The sequence below is a fragment of the Filicampus tigris genome, chromosome 19, assembly GCF_054856515.1.
Source record: "Filicampus tigris isolate MCC_2025a chromosome 19, RoL_Ftig_1.0, whole genome shotgun sequence".
Lineage (NCBI taxonomy): Eukaryota > Metazoa > Chordata > Actinopteri > Syngnathiformes > Syngnathidae > Filicampus > Filicampus tigris.
The window spans coordinates 7,989,341-8,010,736 of record NC_141235.1 but is presented as its reverse complement, the minus strand read 5'-3'; the positions used below and the strand labels follow the sequence as shown (position 1 = coordinate 8,010,736).

The following is a 21,396-nucleotide window of genomic DNA, read 5'->3' as shown; positions in this document are numbered from 1 at the left end:
AAGTTATTTACGTGCAATTTGGCCATTAAATCTGAATTGGTATTTTGAACGTGCAGTGTCAATCCAGAACTGAGAGCTTGAAATAGTGTTGTCAAGTCATTTTGGCAGTTTGTAGAAGCACATCCCATCAGCGTGGAGGGGACTCCTTTGGTGGATGGGGCCTCCGGCCCGCCCCTTTCCCCGTCCTCCGCGCTACGCTCCTGCACACACGCACACAGTAGCACTGTCCTATCGTGCAATCAGCGTACTCGGAGCAACTTCAACTCTATCTTTTCAAGGAACATCACTAAAGTCACTTGCTTGGTGTTTCTCCAGCTTTTAGGTGAGTCGCTATTCTTTCTTCATTAGCAATGTTGGAGTCCTCTGTACGCTTTGTGCACATTAAACCATCATTTCTATCATAAACGGAACCGTAGAAACCACTGCGGTGAATTGCGTGGTGTTTTGGTTCATTTTAGTTTTGCATGGTGTTTTGCATTTATTTTAGTTTTAGAATAGTTTGGTTAACTTTTTCATGCGCATTCTCAGTGATGGGCAGAAAAGTGGTTTGCATGTCCGCGTCATAGTAGAAATATGGTGTTAATGTCCAGTGTGTTTGCGGTGGCCGTTTCAGAGTCTCCTCGGATTTCTTGCGTGAAACTAAACCCTGCTTGCTGACATATTTATACACCACCACTGCCAGCAGCAGCAATTCCGAATATCATAATCGTTTTTCTTTCCTTGTAATTACAAGTTCCTCCACGTAACCTAAAATAAATTAGGATGCATCAGTCTTGACATTCAGTGGCCTTGAGGTGTTTTAATTAGGGAACGTAGCAGCACTATGTTGGGATCAGTGGCCTTATGAGACCCACGCCCTGAGGGGGACCACTGTGTGAAATGCCACACACACACACGCGCGTACACACATGACAGCTGGAAAGCCAACAAACATGCGCGAAATCAAATGAAAAATCCAGCCTGCCATGATGCTAAACATGACTCAAGAGAGAGATGTGCTGTAGTTGTGTCACAATGCGATTGTTCCAAGTTGAACTTATTGTGTGTGTCTGTAAGCAGCAGTGACTCCACACAGTGGGCACCCAGTAGGCTTACATCTGACATTTCCTGCTCCCGTATGAACTCAGCCACATGTCATCCGTTTTTTTTTCCTACTTGCCTTCGTAGTCTTTGTTCGACAGAACCCAATCAAAGTATTTGCTCCTTTTCTTTTTTCCCTCCCTTTTTTTTTTTTTTTTTTTACTTTAGTTGGACATTCCTTTGAAGCTTGACCCTCTGTGACCTTCAAGTGTCATTGACGCAATGAGGAAGGGGTCCGCTGCAGAGGTGTGAACTTTGAATCCGGGTGCTTTGTTTGTCTTTACACCGCTACATTCCCAACCATTTTTCTGACCAGACATGGCGATGTGGGTGAAAGCATCACAGTCATCACCAAATGGTCAAAATGAACGTATCAATTTTGTTAAAGGGGAAATCAACCCAAACGTATTATTTGGGTGAATATAGTCTATGCAGGCCCATTAGTTGAAACACGGCATTCTGATTAATATTGCATTTGTGGGATATGATTTAAGCAGCAAAATCCAACTGTTTATAGCCATCTCAGGGGGCGGCCATTTTGTCAATTCTGTCGACTGAAAATGACATCACAGATGTTCAGGGCTCAGATAACGACCGATCATGGCTCAGCTTCAGAAAACAGGTGAGCTGTGATTGGTGGTTACTTGAGCCCTGAGCAACTTTGATGTCATTTTTAGTCGACAGAAGTGACAAAATGACCGCCCCTAGAGATGGCTAAAAAACGTGTGGATTAACTCTTATTCCACAAACGCAATATTTATCAGATTGCCTTGTTTCAACTAGTGGGCATGCATTGAACATATTCTTGAAAAAATATGTTTGGGTTGACTTCCCTTTAAGCTTACGGAAGCATTTTTCTTTTTTTGCATAAATCGCACTTTTCAGAATAGTTTTAATGAAACATAATTTTCACTTTGAAGTTTTGTTGTTGTTGTACTTTTACTGTTACATCAAGCCAGATTCTACTCACTACTTTTAATTTTTCTCGATTATTGCTTGCGAGATCTATTTGTGTAAAAAAAAGTTGTGCCGAGGTTGCTGTCATATGACTCCGTTTCACCAATCAGACGGAGCCAGGCAGTCACATGACTCACATTCAGAAGAGGCAGAACACCCCTGGCCCGCCATTCAATCTACATATACCTCACAAGCTATGAAAAAGAACAGCGATGTCAATTGCATCTGCCTAAAAATCTTGGCTTTTCATCCCACAAGAACTCCATGTCGAGCTTGTTGTTTCATGAGTGTTAGTTTAAGAAGTTTTAGGCGATCATCAAGCAGTAATCTGGTAGCATTGGGTCATTTGTCTGAAAAATGACACCAAGTCGAAAGTGAGACTGCCTGTAATTACAATCTCTGGTGAAGTTGTTTGGACACCTGGCCATCACACCAAGATCACCTCCAACACCAACTGGTTCTCCTTGTGCAGTTATAACAGCTTCCGCTCACAATTTGGTGTGCTTCTTGGAGGGAAAAAAAACATTTGTAACATGAAAGCCTGGCTCGCAATCTCTGCTTCAGTTAATATCAAAGTTGTTTGGAGGGCTTCTTCCTCACCCTGCTCACCCAAGCATGTCTTTATGGACTTTGGCACGGCCATGCTGGTGCAGAAAAGGGCATTTCCCAAACTATTAGCACACAGTTGGAAGCATAGTGCAGTAATGTCCCAAATGTCTTGGTTGGCTCAAACTCATTTTCAGCATACAGTTGACTCACTTATTTGCTTGAGTGAGCCAAGTCCTGATTGACAAATAGGGCTGACTTCAAACCAGTGAATTTGGATCTGTGTGCTTGACAAAGTCATATTACCATGTAACAGCTAGGAAAGCACTACTGAGCACGATAAATCATATTTTTCCATCCTAAGCATGGATATTTCATGCTTATTACAATCTGACTCCAAGCATACAATAGCCATACAAAGCCCCTAAAATGACTCTTGAACTCACCAATTAGAAGTGGCTCCTTTTTTCTGTCTAATTGTTATCCAGCTCGAGAAACAGCCTCATGTTTACTGCCTGCTGTTGTAAAATGAGACTAGAAGAAAGGGCTGATGAAAAGAAACACGTTTATTAGCAAGACGCTACAACAAACAGCGGAGAGCGAGTGTGGATATTTGTCAAAGGGTTGAACATGCTTTCTCGAGCAAAGAGGAAGTGTTGTGCTTGGATTAAGGTTGAGCGTGATGGTTGAAAATAGATACAGAGTAGAAAGCCAAAGCGTGAGTCGAAAAAATGCTGCCTTATCTTGTATGTTTGTTCACCTGGTTAGAGCCTGAAGGGCATGAGCAGAGAGACAGTTAACAAAGTCCACTAGTGTGGACCTACAGCAGAGTCGAGGATTTAGCACCACAGGATTCCAAATGTGCTTCAATATTCAAATCGGAACAAAACACAAACAGGAAGCTACTATGGGAAGCCTTTTGTGGATTTATTCATTATCCTACGAGTACACTGAATGGTCCATGTTTGAATTTGCTGTAGTGTTAATGTTATTAACCATTTTTAAATTTAGTCGTAGTTTTAGTCCAATTTCAAGATCAGCTGTTTGCTTTCAGCACATTTAAAGTCAATCTCATCCCGTTTTTATTTAGTCAAGTTTTAGTTGACCATTTCGAGCATTTTACTCTTTCATTTGAGTCCAAGCAAACATAATTTTATTCGTCTAGTTTTAGTCAACAAAAACTTTTTAGCCTAGTTTTAGTCAAGACAATTATATCACCGGTTTACATTTTTTGGACAGCAGATTGAACATTACACATATTGCAGCAAATATGAATAAATATATTACCATATTACATATTCTGTTATTGTTATTATCTTTATATCATTATGAAAACCAGATCTGACCTTATCAAAACAGTTGTTGATTCATTTGATGATTGATCAGTTATCGATTAATCGTGCGACTTTAACCCGGAAATTTAATTTGTTCCGTAACTCAGAGGGTAACTCAATGCACCGCAATGTCCGCTCCCTTTTAAAAAGTAAAATACAAATGACAAATTTAAAAAAAATTTTTAAAAAGAGCAATCTTCCATTTCCTTTCCAACACTCTTCTTGTGTCTTTTTTTCTGAATTGGCTTTGTCAAACAGGAGCCAAAAAAGCCAGACCTCTGCCAGTGAGACGTGCATATTCAGGGGTACCAGGATTGAAGATTTAGAGGATTATCTAGGGTATGTCCAAGCCCACAGTTCCTTCAGGCAGACCACCGCATGGATTATAGCATTAAAGCTATTACCGTATGTTTTTACAGCCTGGTGGTGCTTAACAGGCTATTTATCTGACACCCAAAAGAGTGTTTATTCGACCTTGCAAACACATAAACAAGTCCAAATGAGAACGGCAGTATTTGGCCTGGGGGAGTCCGAAGCAGTTGAGCAAGCGCCTCTGTGCTGCGGTCAAAGGTCTCCCAATGGATTACAGGCAGACGATACATCGCAGCTTTCCGTAAGATCACAGTCAGGGTAATTCACGACCCCATGTGTGTTCTCGTAATCCAGTGGGTTATCGCTCCTTGTTAAACCTTTGATAGGGACTTTTTTTTTTTTCCTGCCTTTTGAGTCTGCGAATGTCCAGTTGAGTTCCGTTCATGGGAATGTGCGGCAGTTCCCTGTAGGCCTATGCCATCGCTGCTTCAACACGTGTGCTTTTTTTTTTTTTTCTTTTTTTTTCCCCTTTTTCAAGGCTTGATATGGCTCCGCTCAGCACTGGTATGCGGTGTGTTTCCTCCCTCTGGGCTTCCAGATGCCCCTCTTAAAACACCAGACCAGGGGAAGTGGAGCAGAGGGCTTGGTGACTGCGGTCAGCAGCAAATTACAAAGACTGCCTTGGACCTGATGCAGTCGTCATCGCACGAACCAAAGCGAGTCATTAAAGAGGGAAGTCAACCCAAACATATTTTTTTCAAGAATATGTTCTATGCGGGCTCACTAGTGGAAACAAGGCATTCTGATTAATATTGTGTTTTGTGGAATAAGAGTTAATCCACCCGTTTTTTGCCATCTCTGGGGGCGGCCATTTTGTCACTTCTGTCATAACATCACAACTGCTTAGGGCTCAGGTAACGACCAATCACAGCTCACCTGCTTTCTGAAGTGATGTCATTTTCAGTGGACAGAAGTGACAAAATGGCCGCCCCCTGAGATGGCTAAAAGCGGGTGGATTTTGCTGCTTAACTCATATTCCACCAAACACAATATTAATCAGAATGACTGCACAGAACATGGTCTGCAAAAAAATACGTTTGGGTTGACTTCCCTTTAATGAAGCCGGCCGGACGGGGCCCGATTGAGACTGCTGCTGTGCTGCAGACTTTTAAAGAGAACCAGAGGAGCTTGTCAGGGCCCTTATGTTATCAAAATATTTAGGAACTGGCTATCCATTACTGCTGCTGGCAAAGAACAGCTTGTGAGAAAAACAACAGTTTCCTACACACGTACGATATAAAACTGTCAAAGCGTGACGAATGGGCTAAAAGCGAACTCCTTCGGGTAATATTTATGACAGTTAAAACAGAACAATAGAAGAAGAATTACTTTTTTTTATTGTGTCCCAGAAGGAGAATTACAGACTTTCATCGTCAACACAATGGGGTCTAAATTTAACTATTTCCATGCTAGTTGACATTTCGAGCAGTTGTCCCATTTGTGTACCTTTGCCTCCTTTGACAATTACAATTTTGACTTTTGTGTAGAAGGAAGTGTCACGGTCTGCCTCCCTGAATCTTCTCAACTACCACAACACAAACTCCGACTGTCCTCCATTTCTTTCTCCTGCCTCCATTTTAAAGATAGACTTTCTCTCCCTGTTTTGACTCTCCGTAGACGCTCGACCACAGAAGCATTTGCAGCTGGACTCGGACCTATTTCGGAGCTGATGTCGACAAAGCCAAAGCGAGGGAAACCAGGGACTTGACAGCGCTCCAACTGGCCCGGCTTCTGCCCGGGACACAACTGCACAGTGTTCTCTGCAATTTATGTCGGTTTGATTCTGCCAGCTCCGCATAACGATGACCGGCAAAGAGTGGGACAGACTTTGGCTTGCGCATGATAAACATAGATAATATTCCACTCAAGTATCTGGTGCGGCAGGCCTCAGCTTTTTAGTCATTTAGATTACATGTTTTTAGAACTTGGGGTAACTTTAAGAGTTGAGGTGAGCTGAAGTCTTACTTTCCACATAGTTTCAGGTTTAACGGAACATTTTTTTGGGAGCTCTGTAAACATGAATCTCCAGGAAAAGCTCTCCGGCCTGAAAGGTCTGGTGACACACTCTCACGGCAAGCGGCGTTGTAAAGCCGACCTCACGGCGGACATGATCAGCCCGCCGCTGGGCGACTTCCGCCATACGATGCACGTCGGCCGCGGCGGCGAGGTGTTCGGGGACACCTCCTTCCTTAGCAACCACGGCGGCTCGGCCGACGGGAGCAACGGGGAAGCGGACTCTGCGTCCACCCCCGACAACAAACTCGGGGCCTTTTTCTCCAGGACACTCCGACAAATCAGGAGGGGCTCTGACAACAGAACCAGAGAAGGATCCAAGGATGTGTCACTGCCTCCTCCGGCCGTTTCTCCCATCATCAAGAATGCTGTCTCCCTTCCAAGGCTGGATGTGGACATGTATAATGGAAGCCCCACCACAAAGGTGCTTTTCCCCAGTACTCAAAGCACACCCGGGGAGAGAAAGAGTTCGTACGGTAAGCATAGCGATACAAAGTAGAACCTTTTTGTCAATGGTTGGTTCGCCTGTGATTTATTTGGGTTTGGAAATCATTTTTCCGAATAAGAAATAATAGTAACATTTTAACATAAGGTTATAAAAATCGACATAAGTTTAACTCTTAAAGCATATTTTTTTCAAGAATGTGTTCCCAGCAGGCCCACTATTTGAAACAAGGCATTCTGATAAATAGAGTTAATCCACTCGTTTTTAGCCATTTCAGGGGGCGGCCATTTTGTCATTTCTGTTGATATTCTTGAAAAAAAATGTTTGGGTTGATTTCCTATTTAATATTAAAAACAAACAATAAAAGTGTCTAAAGTTTAATGACGAATAGGGAAGACGTAATGCAAAGTATTGCAGATATAGTTTCTGGTACTTTACTTTGAAACATTAATTTTCATGTTCAAAGACGTTACCCACTGTTGATAAAAATATTTCACTTCTGATAACAGCATTTTCACGCGAATTTGGTGAAAATCCATGGACATAACAGAGATTATCTTACATGTTTCAGTAAAGTGACTTTGGAAGCATTTCCCCCCCAAAATTTTGGTCAAATTCCAAACTGCGTGACCTCAGGGGCAGTTGCCTGAAGACGTTCCATCAAGGCAATATTCAACATTAACTATGGTTCAGATTACGGGAAAAGACAACAAACTATTAGACAAATTTCCAAATTTCCTTCTGCTCTGTTGAACATTTTAACATCTGCTGACTGTTTTGATTTTGCGGTTGATTCTCTGGGCTCTCATCAGCATTGATGACTCACGCAGCAGGCGTCTGTTTGCAGCGATTTAGCTTCGGATCAAGTCACTGGATTCATCTACCCGGCCACTAGCAGACCATGAAATGACAGCGTACACCACATTAAGTGGTGATATTATGTTAAAATGACATGTCCCCACAATAATAACAATGCCAGACGGTCTGGATTTACTGGTAAGATAGCTTTTTGAAATTCACCCTTGTTTTATAATGTGTGAATACTGTCAGGGTCTGGTGAGGTTAAGGTACAAAATGTGAAAACAGATCTCCTGTGTGCACGTGGCAGTCATCCAACTGCCGCTACCTGCCGCCCAGCGGCAGACGCTCGCATATTGAAATAACATCATCATCACCCACTGTGCAAGCAGAGCGTTTGGGTCTACCGCAATAAAATGACCCCAATTGAATTTCCATTGACTGTGTTTTTGTGGTGTCAGCACATCATTCCAACGCATTAAGATGGACATTTGGAGCGGTGAGCTGCTGACAGGCCAAGTGTTTCCCTGCAGGAGTTGTTGCCCAGTACCACCGAGCTTAAATTTAAGACAGATACTTCCTCACCGGTTCTCAAACTTTTTACACCGAGTACCACCTCAAAAAATACCTAGCTAGTACCATCCTTAAAAAAGGTTGGGAAACACTACTCTGGAAACACGTCCAGTTTATTTCTAATACATTTTTCAACAATAAATGCACAATTTAGTGCTCAGGTTTGTTTGACCTCCTGAGGTTCCTGACTGAACTGAGACAACTCTACTGAGGGTCATTTTAGTTTGCAATACCTTGATTTGTTTTCTCATAAGAAGCAAAGATCCGAAAGAGACCATTTAAAAGAAAATGCTAATATATCTTCAATGGAAATTCCAAGTGTCATATGCACACAAACAAATCCCAGAGTAATCCCCTATGATTACGACGGAACGAAACGATAAATCCCGGTTGCTAAACACAGTAAACCACACAAGCGTGGATCAAATGAGTTAACGCAGGATCCCCACTGTAAAGTCTGCAAAGACTTGGCGACTACGCACAGGGCTGCAGTAAGAGTCATCCGTCAGGTCTGCTCTATGATTTAGACAGATTTGCCCTAGATGCCCTTATAGATGACTTTGGCGCAATATCAGCGGCTCTTGCGCTGATAAAGGCAGATATCCAGACAGCAGGCAATAAGATGATGGGAGTTTGTCTTTGAATGACTCACGCTGACACCAGACCTATGCCACATAAATCACAAAAATTTCAAAAAGAAAAAATGTAATAATATAAACACACTACATGTTCTGTTTAGTGTCTGTCTAAGATGATTTGGGGGCAATCTTAATAGAGTAGATTAGTCCATCTGTGACATATAATTGTCAAGTGACAATTAGCACTTAGCATAAATCACAAGATTTTCGATCTTTTATAAATATGTATATGTCTGGAAGGAACTTTAGATGTATAGTTTTACTGCACAATGGTGACCTGGTGGTAAATGGAAATGTAGATTGTTAACTTGGGAGACATGTTGGTTTGTACTGCCCCCTGTTGGATTTACTGGGTAAATTGTGACAGTCATACCAAGAGTGTGATAGTGCGTGTGTCAATTTGCACAAAGCTGTACATGTACCATAAATGCACGTGTTAATTGTGTCAATTCAATATCCACTAAATTGTTATGGGAAAACAGGTTTAAAAGTTAACACATTTTTTTGTTGTTTTTTTTCCAGGGTCCATCCTAGGTCTAGGCAATTATGGAAAAAAAAAATCAAGTATATTTTTTTTATTAATATTGGTAATCATGATTAATACACACTATTTATTCAAAGACCAAAAGTCAACTTTGAAATCTAACCTGAAAGAACAACCATAAATAAATTAGTAACAAATTAAAATAACAGCAAGAAAAACAGAACACGAAATAATAAATACCTGCTTGTCCCTGCTATGCACACCTTGGCCTTTAGGGGCACTGTGGTGCCAAGCATGCATAGAAATACACACATTAGGTTCAATGAAATAGAAGAAGAAACGTATTAATTAACCTAGTTATTATAACTCATTTTCACAGATTAGGAAGAATATATAACTCAATGCTAATTAACGACTGCTAGCTTTAGCAATGGCGATGTTTCTAAAACAAAGTATGTTGTGTATTTAAATATACAATGCGTGTAATTCTTATCTCCTCAGGTTTGGAGTCCGGCTTCGTCACACTTCCTCGTCTGTCCCGCTCCGAGCGTCAGCAGCCCTCCGTCTCCAGCCCGGCCCCTTACTCGGCCAACGTGCACCGCGGCTCTCTGACCGACCCCGCCGACGCCATCTTGACCAGCCGCTCCGCCGTCGTTGTGACCTCTGACCCCAAGCCCACCGTCTTCTCCAGCTCCTTCGCTTCCCTTACCTCCCTGGACACCTTCAACTTCGACCTGGGCCCCTCCCTCATGAGCGAGGTGTTCGGCCTACTGGACGGAGACAGTCACACCTGGGAGAGGGACGAGACGGGCTCACCGTGGGGGCTCACCAACGAAGGATCCGAGATGGACTCGGCTACTATCTCTTACGTGGACTCCCTGCTGAGAGAGGACTGCGCGGGCGGGAAGGGTCCACAGGAGGCGGAATGGGACGACGACCAAGGAAGCTCCAATGAGATGAACGGAGTGGGCGTGTCCGGGAAATTACCTGACGCGCTGAGGGGAGGCTCGCTCGAGCGAGCGAGGTTAGCTGTGAGGATGGAGAGCGAGCGCTTCCAGAGTGCCGCGGATGTGCTCGCACGCCATTACGGCGGCCACAACAGGATGGAGACGCTGGATTCAGACAGAATGAAGACGATATCCTATAGCTACACAGATGATGACGATGATGAAATCAAAGTCTGAGTTGTTTTAACATGGACCTAAAACTCATTATCGGATATACTCATTGATTCCTCTGTAATCGTAATCCAATTATCAAATCAGCAACAATGACACTCAAACTGCACATTTTTAACGTGAATCATAGTGGATTTACTGCATATTTTTCCCATTAACGGTGCAATGATTAATTTTTGCTGCAAATGGATCAAAAATGAGGACTGACATATTTTCAGTGGACAAAAAGTTCAGGATATTCAGCTTTCGGGTGAAATTGCGCATTAAACCTAAAACACCCCCCCTGAAGCTCACGGCTTCACTATTTATGTGCTCGGGCTGATGAAATAAAAGCATTACATTAGCGCCATCTTGTGGCATCTTGATGTCAAGGAACTAAGTTGGGGTAAATTGAATTTCTTTTTGACAAAAGTAGTGCTTTCCTGCCATCTTGTGCCATCAATAGACAGCTCTAAACCTTTTTAGGCAGGTCTCATTTACTCACAGATGTTCACTAATACTTAGTTTGACCTTCAGAACTGGTAGTGTGCATTGTAACGTTTAGAGAAGCTCAAAGTAAATTCACCTGTAAAGGTTATAGTGCATTTCAGATACATCCTGAAGTACCACCCGAAAGCCCAATATCTCAAACTTTTTGTGACTACTGTATTGAACTGAGGCTCTAACCAAAGAACACTAATCAAGGAAGAGGTCTTGCCATACAGTTTTCGGATGTGATCGCAGCACTGAGATGGCTTTGGTGCGCATACTCATGTATCTCATACTTAACTTCAGTTAAGTCAAACCAAACAGATTTTTTTCCAGAACGACCAATCAAGGCTCACCTGTTTTCTGAAGCTGAGCCATGAGTGCTCGTTATCCGAGTCCTGAGCAACTTCAAAGTCATCTTCAGTCGACAGAAGTGACAAAATGGCCGCCCCCTGAGCCGGCTAAAAAAACGGGTGGATTTCTCATATTCCACAAATGCAATATTAATAAAAATGCCGTGTTTACACTAGTAGGCCTGCATAGAGCATATTCTGGAAAAAAATAGGTTGATTTTCTCTTTAAGAACATTTCAAGTCTTTTCATTGAAGACTTACCTTGACATAAATGAGAAGCCTTAAAATCGTAAGGATTTTTACAGTGTCTTAAAGAATGACAGTTATCGCATTACACCAATGGAGGAATATGACCGATAACACCAGTATTTGGTGTTATCAACTACAGTATAGGCTGTACTTTGTAACTGTTTAATGCCGCAGACCTTTTTGTATGAACTCTGTGCACCTTTAACGAGGAGCTACGTTTTTAATAGACGAATTGTAATGTCTGTTCTTGCCTACAAATGTCCATGAAAATATCAGCTGACTCCCCAATAAACATGTACTTATAAGCACCTTGAGAAAATAGTGCAGTCCAACCTTATACTTTGTGACACACTCCAATGATATCAATTGGAAATAAAGATGTGCATTTTGTATCGTACGTTCACAATTATCACAAAGCAAAGTAAACATTCAACCTCAAGGTCTGGAAGTGACGTTATTATCTTGGATGTATGCTTTTATTTGCTCGCTGGAAAATAAAGGACTGCAGTGGGTGAAAAATAAATACAGTTCTCCATTGTTAGAATTTTGACTAATGGTAAGCAATCTTACAACACGCAAACACGCTTGCGGGCCAATGTACAGGATCTAGTAATCATTATAGCTTCCGGCAGGAACTGGATTGGAATGTCTTGATCTTGAAATTAAATATTCTTTGCGTGTCAAAGTTGAAGTCCATATAGTGTAAATCTCAACTTACTGCGCTATTGAGGGAGCCTCTTTGGACTGTAACGCAGGGGGAAGCGGCGGTGGGCAACTTGGGGCTTTAAGTCCAGACTTTTTAATCGGCGGCTTTTTAAGACCAACCGGCTGAGCTGAAGGTGGCGGATGCGTCACCTGGATCCCGACCGTCGCCGCGGGAGCCGGAGGGGCCCGAGGCTTCGGCGGCACCGGCGCTTTGAGTTTGCTGTAGTGAACGATCAACGGCTCGTTAGCTTCGGTGGCTTTTCTCGCACTGGCGCTCCTCTTTGCTGCAAATGAGAGACAGCGTACAGTCTGCAATGGGCAATTTACAACGTTGGGCTGTCTAACGCTCTTATCAATGTCTTGCAAAAGAGCAGTGACGACGACAAATTCATTATTTGAGGGAACGTATTCCGCCCCCGTCGTGGTTAGACCAACATGCAAGATGACGCATGACTTGAGTCGGTGATATTTTGATGGGTAATGCATAACATCCTGTTTATATCTGTATTTCTCTCCCCTAGTAGACTTGCACTAACTTTACTTGTGAGAGGAAATGTGTCTAGACTTTACACAATAGATAGAGATATGATGGCGGGTTTTGACTCACCAAAGTGGCTGTGAACATGTCATAGCATATCAAAAATTGCAAATGGTTAAGCAAGAGCAATGGTGGGCAAAGTACGGCACGGGGACCATATACGGCCAGCTCCATTTTTTTTAACACGGTCCACCGGGTATTTACATCCTCAAGATTTAATTTAACAGTTTCTTTCCCAAAATTTGGGTGACTAAAATAGATTTCATTTTTATAAATTCTTTTTTATAAATTCTTTTTTCCTTCTGCTTTCTACTTCTTCTAATCCTTCTGACCACAAAACTTTCAAGTGCGTTTTGACTCACGCTTATTCGGTGTGGCGATCGTCACAACTGCATTAGCTGAGATGGTCTGGACCTCCGAAATGGGCTCCAACTGATCCGAGCACTGCTTCTGGGCGGGGTCCCTGCTCTGTCCAGGGTTGGACCCTGCCGTTCTGGGATGTGGGGTCGTGTTCTGGTTTGGCAACGAGCTTGGTCTTGCGGGGGCCGGGCTGCTGAGTATCGTCGTGTCTTTTTGGGTCGTGGCGGCGGCCTCGTGCGCCGAAGCAGCCCACGCTTGGCGTCTCACGGACTTTACAGAAGAGACGTCCTGAGAGGACATGCTACAAGCAGAAAAAAAACCCATCTAAGAAGAATGCTAATAACTTTGTTTCTATAATGTAGAGCCTTTCAAGGGACACAATAATGACCAGGCCCAAAACTATCCTCATTATTGTCTATATCAAATCAAATCTACAAATCTTTTCAATATTGAGTGACATTAATAAATGGATGACCATGACTAGCCATAAGTGTGGTTTCTGAGGCTATACCTGCTTCTCTTAGAGCAAGGGAGATGATAAATTGAAGAGGAGGAGGCTGTGGAAGGACTGGAGACTGTTCTGCACAGTGGTGCCTGTTTTGAGAGCATGGACTGGTCATCTTGGACCTCGGGAAGCTCCGGAATCTCAAAGGACACATCTGAATAACCATTCCCAACAATAGATCAATTGCTTCTCTGTTTACTTACTGCCATCAGAGTATCATACGTCATCGTTTTCATGGACATACTTGAGTCAGAATTAGGTATTATAAACAAGAAGACCGACAATTTGTGGCTGTACCTTCAGGGAAGAGCACGGAGCTGTATTGAATCAGAGGCTCGATAACCGTCACCACCTGCACTGAGGATGCCGACGCCATATCAACCAGGGCGATTTCTCTAAGTAGGAAGAGGGCAAGCAGACAGGATGAGATTGTGGAAGGGTATAAAACATGCGCTTGGACACCTATAGTTACCCCTCGGCTTGCGGCCAGAGGAGGTTGGGACCCAGCACGATGGCAATGTTACCGGGCGACATCTTGTTTGCAGCCTGCTGCTCGGACAGCAGCGACAAGAACTGCACCAGGTACCTGAAAATATGAGAAATGTATATGTGAGGGAAGACTTGTGCTCACCTTTCTAATATACATTTTCGCCATGGAAACCAGAGTGACGTTTTAACCTTCCTGTTATTAGCGAATGTGACCCAATGCAACCACTTCTTTTTCAAATTCAAAAATAATTTAGATATGTATTTGAAAACTAAATCAATCCAAATAATCCAGCGGAATTTTTTTTTCTGAGCCAATCTATGTGCGATGCATATGATGAGCTTTTCACGTCACTTTAGAAGTATGTCTCCACATATTGCATGTGTGACTGTTAGAGAAGGTAAACATTTTTTAAAAAGGAACAAGCGAGGCGCTTGTTCACTGTGAGTTAATTATTGTAAAAAGAAAATAATCCCACACCTGAGGTTGTTGTAGTTCTCAGGCGGCAGTTTCTTCAGTAGTATTCGGAACTGCTCCAGCTTCTCTGTGCAGTCTTTTTCACTGTGAATACACCCATAAATGAGCTTTTTTTCACAATTTCAAAACGTTCCCAGGTGTCTTCACATAACAAAACACAAACAAAATATACATACAAAGAGTCAAGCATTACAATCCCACTGTATTAACAATTTCACAGAGCAATCGTGTCGTTTATCAGAAGATAATGCTCTTAGCGAATCTGCACATCCAACAAAAGTTAATGCAGCTCTGAGGGGCGGTTACAATGTAAACTAGCGTGAAACACTGAAGCGGAAAAGCAGAAGTGAGTTGTTTGTATCCAAACCATTGAAAAGTCACCTTTCGATAACATGTCCCCTTTAAAGTCACAGACATGAAACTGATATCAAAAACTGTGTGAGTTGTGTAGCTCATACACACCTGGCTGCTTTAAACCAATCATTGTAGAGTTCAAAGGTCATTAGCGGTTCAGGAAGTTCTCGCAGGTAACACTTCAGAGCTCCTATTGGAGTAATTTCACATGAAAAGAGACATGACAATCCTCTTTGTGGCAATCCACTTGTTTCTTGACAATCACGCCATGTTTTTGTGGTTCAGTGAGAAAATACTACAGTACAGTTTTCAGTATATTGCTCCCTCTTCCTTCGACGTTGGAACACTAACAAACTGATAATATGGAGGGAAAATGATTCATTGGGCGTTCACTTTTGTTGGCAGCATCTTTTACATTAAAGACGAAGTTAACCCAAACATATTTTTTTTCAAGAATATGATCTATGCAGGCCCACTAGTTGAAACAAAGCACTCTGATTAATATTGCGTTTGTGGAATATGAGTTAAGAAGCAAAATCCACCCGTTTTTAGCCATTTCAGGGGGCGGCAATTTTGTCACTTCTGTCGACTGAAAATGACATCACAGTTGTTCGGGGCTCTGATAACGACCAATCATAGCTCAGCTTCAGAAAACAGGTGAGCTGTGATTGGTCGTTACCTGAGCCCTGAGCAACTGTGATGTCATTTTCAGTCGACAGAAGTGACAAAATGGCCGCCTCCAGAGATGGCTAAAAAAGGGTGGAATTTGGTCAAATTAATCAGAATGCCTTGTTTCAATTAGTGGGCCTGCATAGAACATATTCATGAAAAAAATATGTTTGGGTTAGCTTCCACTTTAAAGGCTGCATGTTGAATTATTTTGAGGGGACAATAAATTTACAGTTACAGACGCTGTAGACTAATTTTGTTTACATGATATAGAGGGACAGCTTACCAGCCACAGCATGAGGGTCCATCGTGAACTCGCTGTGATTGACCGTCCCCTGATCCATGCAATTCTTGAGCCTTTTCACCACTGAGGCCGCCGCCGTCAGACGAAATAGACCCTGGAGAAGAAGAAAGGCTTTCAGCTTTTATGCGAAAGATACCATCAGCAACTAAAATGGTCTTACCTCCTCCCTCATCCCCGTCCTGAATAGCATGTGAACACATTCTTGAATGGGTGCTGCGATTTCTCGGTCGCTCTCAAGCAGATGTGAGGCGAGTGACTCCCCGAAAACTTTCGGTCCCGAGGGGTTTGCTGGCGGTCCTGTAGCCCATCACATATGTAAAGCGAGGTCAACTCAAGGTCAAGCCCGCGTGGCAAATAAATGGACGCACGTACCTTTCTGCCTGTGATTCTCCTTGAGTTCGTTTATATTTTTATCCAGGAACTCGTGTGAATGTTTGTGATATTCTGCTTGCAGCTCCAAAAGCTTCAGTGAAAGGAATAAGAAGGGATTAGAGTGTTCCCCAGCCAGTTCATCACTTGCGCCTCAGCTATATTGCCAAAGTTTGTTTTTTTTCAAACGATCTTTTATTTATTTATTTATTTATTTTGGTGGACGTTTACAGTATACAGTCCAATTTAGAGTTGCGTGTTGTCAGTGTAGTTTTACTGCAACATTTTAGTTTTATTTGCTTTGTTAGTTTTCATTAATAACCTTTGTACGCAGTATAAGAGCAAGAAGAAGAGGCGGAGAAGGTCCCCAATGGTCCTCCAGTAAAAGTCATTGTTTTGTATGCTTTGTTTGTATGTGCTGCTACTCCATGTGTGGTATCGTAGCATTTGATTGAAGGTTTCTGATTAGTGCAACAACGATGCTAATTTCTGTTATTCCATTTATAGTGTTTCATATTATACAGTATGTTAGCATTGAGCTAGCAAACTTTGATCAGATGCAAGTATCTGGCCGGTTGAACATTTTGGTGTTTAACAATGCAATGTTTCATTTTCTTTTCTTTAATGTGTCAGTTTGGTCGTAAACTTCAACAGGGAGTGACAAAAAGCCTGAAGCAAGCACACTTTAACTCTTACTTGGAGAAGTCCGCAAGCGAGAGGAATACTTGAAAAAGTGTTTTAATAATGAAATTGTGTTTAAAGCATGTCAGAGGGGTCAATTAACGAAAATAAAAATGTTTATGGTCTCTAAACATTCTCTCTTTGGGGGTGGGTTTGGAACGCTATACCCACAATAAATGTGGGTTCAGTGTGCTGTCAAACATGCATAGACAGTTTTGAACTTGTTAAAGTGCAACGTACGCGAATGAAGTAGCTTGCGTAGTCGTCTTCTTTGGTCGCAAAGTGATACAGATCTGCCGAATACTGATTCTGTAAAAACGAGAACAACGTACTGTTAAAAAAGTTCAATCCTTGGAGATGTGCGCTGTTACCTTGATGGTCTCCAACTTCCTCAGGGCTTCTTCTTCCTCCTCCTTGAGACCGTCCTGCTTGGCCTGTGGGCCGGTGCTGGCCTGGCTCCTGGCGTTCAGAGATCATATCATACGCAACTTGAGCACAGATAAGATAAAAGGCGATGATAAAAAAGCAACTCACCTGATTCGGGCATTGTTCCAGTCTGTATTTAGCTTTGCAAATTGCTTCTTATTCTTTAGAATCTCTGGTAATTCATCCTTAAAGAAGAACAGGAAGTAAGGACGTAATGATTGGGAACGTGACATTGCTAATGCTAATCTGAGCATCCAACAAAACTAAAAATGCACTTATTTAATTTCACACCTACATAGGTAAGCAGGCGCACAAGAGACCAAACTATTTGTAAACAATACAGAGGCAACAAAAAACGATTTGAATACTGTATGTCCCTTTTAATGAAGAGAAACTCATCTCACCTCGCTAAGTTTATGCAGTGGCTCCAAAACTTCCTTTTCCACTTTTATTTCAAAGTCTGCCAAGAGGCTGGCCAATTTCTTCTCCATAAAGCAACACATCTCCAACACCCTCCTGCCACACACGCACAACTTCCATTATTCAGATGCATTTCGATGTGTGTGTTTCATCACAAACTTGTGTGGTTTGTTTCTCTTCCTATTCGGTACAGAACTGAAAACACCAGTCAGGAGCTTATCACATGACTCTTAGCTCAGACTTCACCTGATGGACGAGTCGGCGTCAAAGTCTTTGAAGCTTTCCGCCATGCTGATTGACAGCAGCATGAGAGGCAGCTTCTTCTGTGGGGAAAGACAGAACAGCAATGTGTTGAGCGCTGGTGGGCGGGGGGAGCAAGGCCTTCTCTACTGACTTTCATTTACAACCCAATTTCTAATATTTGCTGCATGAAATTATATTTAATTTATTCCCAATGGTCTGATCTCCTTTTTTTTTTTTCTGTATTCGTACCATCCGTTTTTCAGCATCTAGCCCTGTCTGACTCTGCATGCAGCCATGCAGCTTCTTGTGAAGCATCTGCGCTGCTCTTTTGGCAGGCTCCACCCGCTGCTCCACCTTCATTTCATCAAACAGAAAAACAACGGAAAGACCGTGCTGAATTCAGCCAACTCAAATGATGCCACACAGAGAGACTTCTGAAAGTGTGTTTATTTTTCTCACCACAACCAGGTCTGAGTGTAGAAGCTCACTGACATCTTGTGACCTGCAAATATGCAAATAAGACAGTCTTACAAAGTTCCTTTTACAATTGAAAACTGTATACCCTAATTACAGCAATAATAACAATAACACAGCTCTAACTAAACTTCCTGTAGGTGTAAATTTCTTTACAAGAATATGCAACTCCACTCGTCAAAACAAGACATTGTGATTAATACTGCGTTTGTGGAATGAGTTAAGCAGAAAAATCCTCCCGTTTTTGTACATCTCGGGGGGGGGGGGGGGGGGGGGGGGGCATTTTGCCAGTTGCTGTCAACTGAAAATGATATCACAGTTGCTCAGGGCTCTGCTAACGGCCAATCATGGCTCATCTTTCGAAGACAGGTGAGTCGTGATTGGTCGTTACCTGTGCCCTGAGCAGCTATGACGTCATTTTCAGTCGACAGAAAGTGACAAAATGGCCGCCCCCTGCAACGGATAAAAACGGCTGGATTTTAATTCATATTTCACAAACACAATATTAATCAGAATGCTGTTTTAGGATTAGTGAAGGCGCATACAACATATTCATTACAAAGATTTTGGGGGGGTTGACGTCCCCTTTGAGTTTTTTTCACTACCGTATGACATTTCTGCACACTAATAGAACTACATTAGTCGTGAGGCAAAGTTACAATCTCATTGACTGTACTCCAAATGAAGAACTGCTAATACGGTAGTTGAACTGCGGTTTTCGCATATTGTTTGTCTGATAATTCAAGCTGATCATCAAACATTGTTCTTGGCGAGATTGTAATGCAAATTCAGAACATCCCGAGGCCTGACTGACAAGTAGCAAAAAAGCCAACGGCCTTCGCGGTGTTTGCTTGAATCCACTCTCATCACGGAGCTGTTTAAGGCCTCTCTCTTTGCTGTACTGTAAAAGCATTCCCCAAAAAACATATAGAGGGGATGAGATTGACTAGAGGACGGATTTTAACACCTCACCTCGCATATTGTATGACAATAGTTTGAAGCTACCGGCAGTTCCCTTTTCTAAACTTCATTTTTGAGAATAATCAACTCTCAAAGAGGAAAGTGATATCCAACAGGGGAAATGCAGCCGGCCATTCACAATGGCACAAGGGATAGCATGCTAGGAGAACCATGTATCATTATGTAGAACTTGTCATGTTTGTGTACAAAGAGCGACACTGCCTTTGTGTACTGGTGTGGTTTCTCTCTTGCAGACGCACGCGTTCGTTGCTGCTTTCACTCAGGATGTGTCAGAGACACAAAAGAAAAGTGTGCCAAAATACTGACACATTTAATGAATATCACACAAGTTTATGACATGGATTACATGAATTATGAGAGGTCGGTGTCTTTAATGGGCTATATTTTAGTGTTGGTACTGCATACAGCAATAGAGTATTAATTTAGTTTTGGACCTGAATTTACCACAGCCTATGGACCTTGATCCATTACAAGAGCTGTATAAACAACTCTTAGGATAATTAGCGATTTCATTCTAAAGATGGAATTCTAAATTAGTTGTCATTTAATTGTATAGGTGCCCGTGATTTGCTGCATGGTGATTGAATGAGACAAATAAAGTTCTTCTAACCACATTGTGAGCCATTACATCATCATCGTACAAGTACATACTGTAAATACTCAGGAAAGTGACTCCAACTTACTTTGCAGAAGAGCCAAGCTGCTTCAGAATGCTCAGAGACTGTCGGAGCATTGCGGCTGGTGGTCTTCTCCACAGTGGCTGACCTCCTCCGGAGACTTGAGCAGCTACAACCTACGTGATGGCGCTCTTTTGCGTTTCTCTTTTAGTTCTCCTTTCAGACGCGCTCTCTCAAGCTCTTGTGCGGTTAATGAGGAAGTTGCGCAGTTGCAATGTGAGCGGGAAGAGCTGTTTTGTTTTTTTTTTCTTTTTTGCATTTGACAAGCAAACAATTACACTCGCCAACTACCTGTACGTGCAACTACACTCCATCTGGTTCAGATGGGGGAAGTAATGAAGTACAAATACTTCTTTAGTGTAGGCTACTTCAGTATTTTTTTTTCAGGTATCTGTACATGACTTATTCTGTCTTTTGACTTTTACTACATACGTACTTTCTCCTCCTTACCTTTCAAGGGGGAGTCAACCCAAAAAATGTCTTGAGAAAAATATGTTCTATGAGCCTCCACTAGTCAAAACGGCATTCTGATTAATATTGCGCTTGTGAAATATGGGTTAAACAGCTAAATCCTCCCATTTTTAGCCATCTCAGGGGGCGGCCATTTTGCCACTTCTGTCGACTGAAAATGACATCACAGTTGCTCAGGGCTCAGGTAATCAGGGCTCACCTGTTCTCTGAAGCGGAGCCATGATTGGTCGTTACCTGCCCCGAGCAACTGATAAGTCATTATCAGTTGACAGTGACAAAACGACCGCCCCCTGACATGGACAAAAACGGGTGGATTTTACTGCACCAACACAAGATTAATCAGAATGCCGTGTTTTGACTAGTGGAGGCGCTAAGAAAATACTATTGTCGAGAAAATGTATGAGTTGACACCCCCCCTTTAAGGACAATGTGAAAAATGAAATTGAGAAAAAAAAAAAAAAAAACAGACCACCCCGCAAATGGCATATTCTTAACAGGCCAAATAAGCATAACCTTCCTAAATTTAAAGTTAATATTACCATGAGCATTTATTTTTGCATCAAGATTCTCATATTTGTAGTATTTTTTTTTTGAGCATTGCTGTTGTTTTGTCTTCTATTTAGTATTTCAGTTACAGGAAAAGAAGTATAAATACAATGTATTATTATTGCCGATGCACATTTTTAAATCGCTATTGGTGACAGCGTCTGCAAGCACCAACTATTCAATATAAATTCGACAGACGTACAGATAGATATAAAATTAAA

At 42.2% G+C, this 21,396-nt stretch overlaps 2 protein-coding genes across 4 annotated transcripts; one reads left to right on the top strand and one right to left on the bottom strand.

Moving 5' to 3' along the window:
- The first annotated feature begins 54 nt into the window (after positions 1-54).
- Positions 55-12,288, top strand: cdc42ep1a (CDC42 effector protein (Rho GTPase binding) 1a). 2 transcript variants are annotated; one of them, XM_086017187.1, is made up of 3 exons: positions 55-322; positions 5,907-6,778; positions 9,742-12,288. In XM_086017187.1, the coding sequence occupies exons 2-3, from the start codon at positions 6,307-6,309 to the stop codon at positions 10,422-10,424; spliced, it is 1,155 nt and encodes a 384-aa protein (XP_085873313.1). In that variant the 5' UTR covers positions 55-322; positions 5,907-6,306; the 3' UTR covers positions 10,425-12,288. The 2 variants fall into 2 exon arrangements, with proteins under 2 accessions (XP_085873313.1, XP_085873314.1); XM_086017188.1 differs by lacking the exon at positions 55-322 and adding an exon at positions 4,483-4,793.
- On the bottom strand, positions 9,379-20,309 carry sh3bp1 (SH3-domain binding protein 1). 2 transcript variants are annotated; one of them, XR_015082639.1, is made up of 20 exons: positions 20,165-20,309; positions 18,486-18,528; positions 18,276-18,380; positions 18,030-18,106; positions 17,768-17,879; positions 17,472-17,548; positions 17,309-17,396; positions 17,178-17,246; positions 16,260-16,350; positions 16,048-16,184; positions 15,870-15,981; positions 15,023-15,104; positions 14,564-14,644; positions 14,069-14,182; positions 13,894-13,991; positions 13,603-13,750; positions 13,094-13,392; positions 12,207-12,477; positions 10,110-10,352; positions 9,379-10,030 (listed from the first exon to the last, which is right to left on the bottom strand). XR_015082639.1 is itself a non-coding variant. In XM_086017186.1 (18 exons), the coding sequence occupies exons 1-18, from the start codon at positions 20,212-20,214 to the stop codon at positions 12,203-12,205; spliced, it is 2,058 nt and encodes a 685-aa protein (XP_085873312.1). In that variant the 5' UTR covers positions 20,215-20,309; the 3' UTR covers positions 11,938-12,202. The 2 variants fall into 2 exon arrangements, 1 of the variants encoding a protein (XP_085873312.1); XM_086017186.1 differs by lacking the exons at positions 9,379-10,030; positions 10,110-10,352 and having other exon boundaries at positions 11,938-12,477.
- Positions 20,310-21,396: the final 1,087 nt, after the last annotated feature.

Coding starts and splice junctions, on each gene's coding strand:
- sh3bp1 (XM_086017186.1), bottom strand. CDS start 20,214: ATGCTCCGACAGTCTCTGAGCATTCTGAAGCAGCTTGGCTCTTCTGCA. Junction 18,529..20,164: donor CAGCTTGGCTCTTCTGCAAA/GTAAGTTGGAGT, acceptor GCATATTTGCAG/GTCACAAGATGTCAGTGAGC. Junction 17,549..17,767: donor CACTGCATAAACTTAGCGAG/GTGAGATGAGTT, acceptor TTCTTCTTTAAG/GATGAATTACCAGAGATTCT.
- cdc42ep1a (XM_086017187.1), top strand. CDS start 6,307: ATGAATCTCCAGGAAAAGCTCTCCGGCCTGAAAGGTCTGGTGACACAC. Junction 6,779..9,741: donor GGAGAGAAAGAGTTCGTACG/GTAAGCATAGCG, acceptor TTATCTCCTCAG/GTTTGGAGTCCGGCTTCGTC.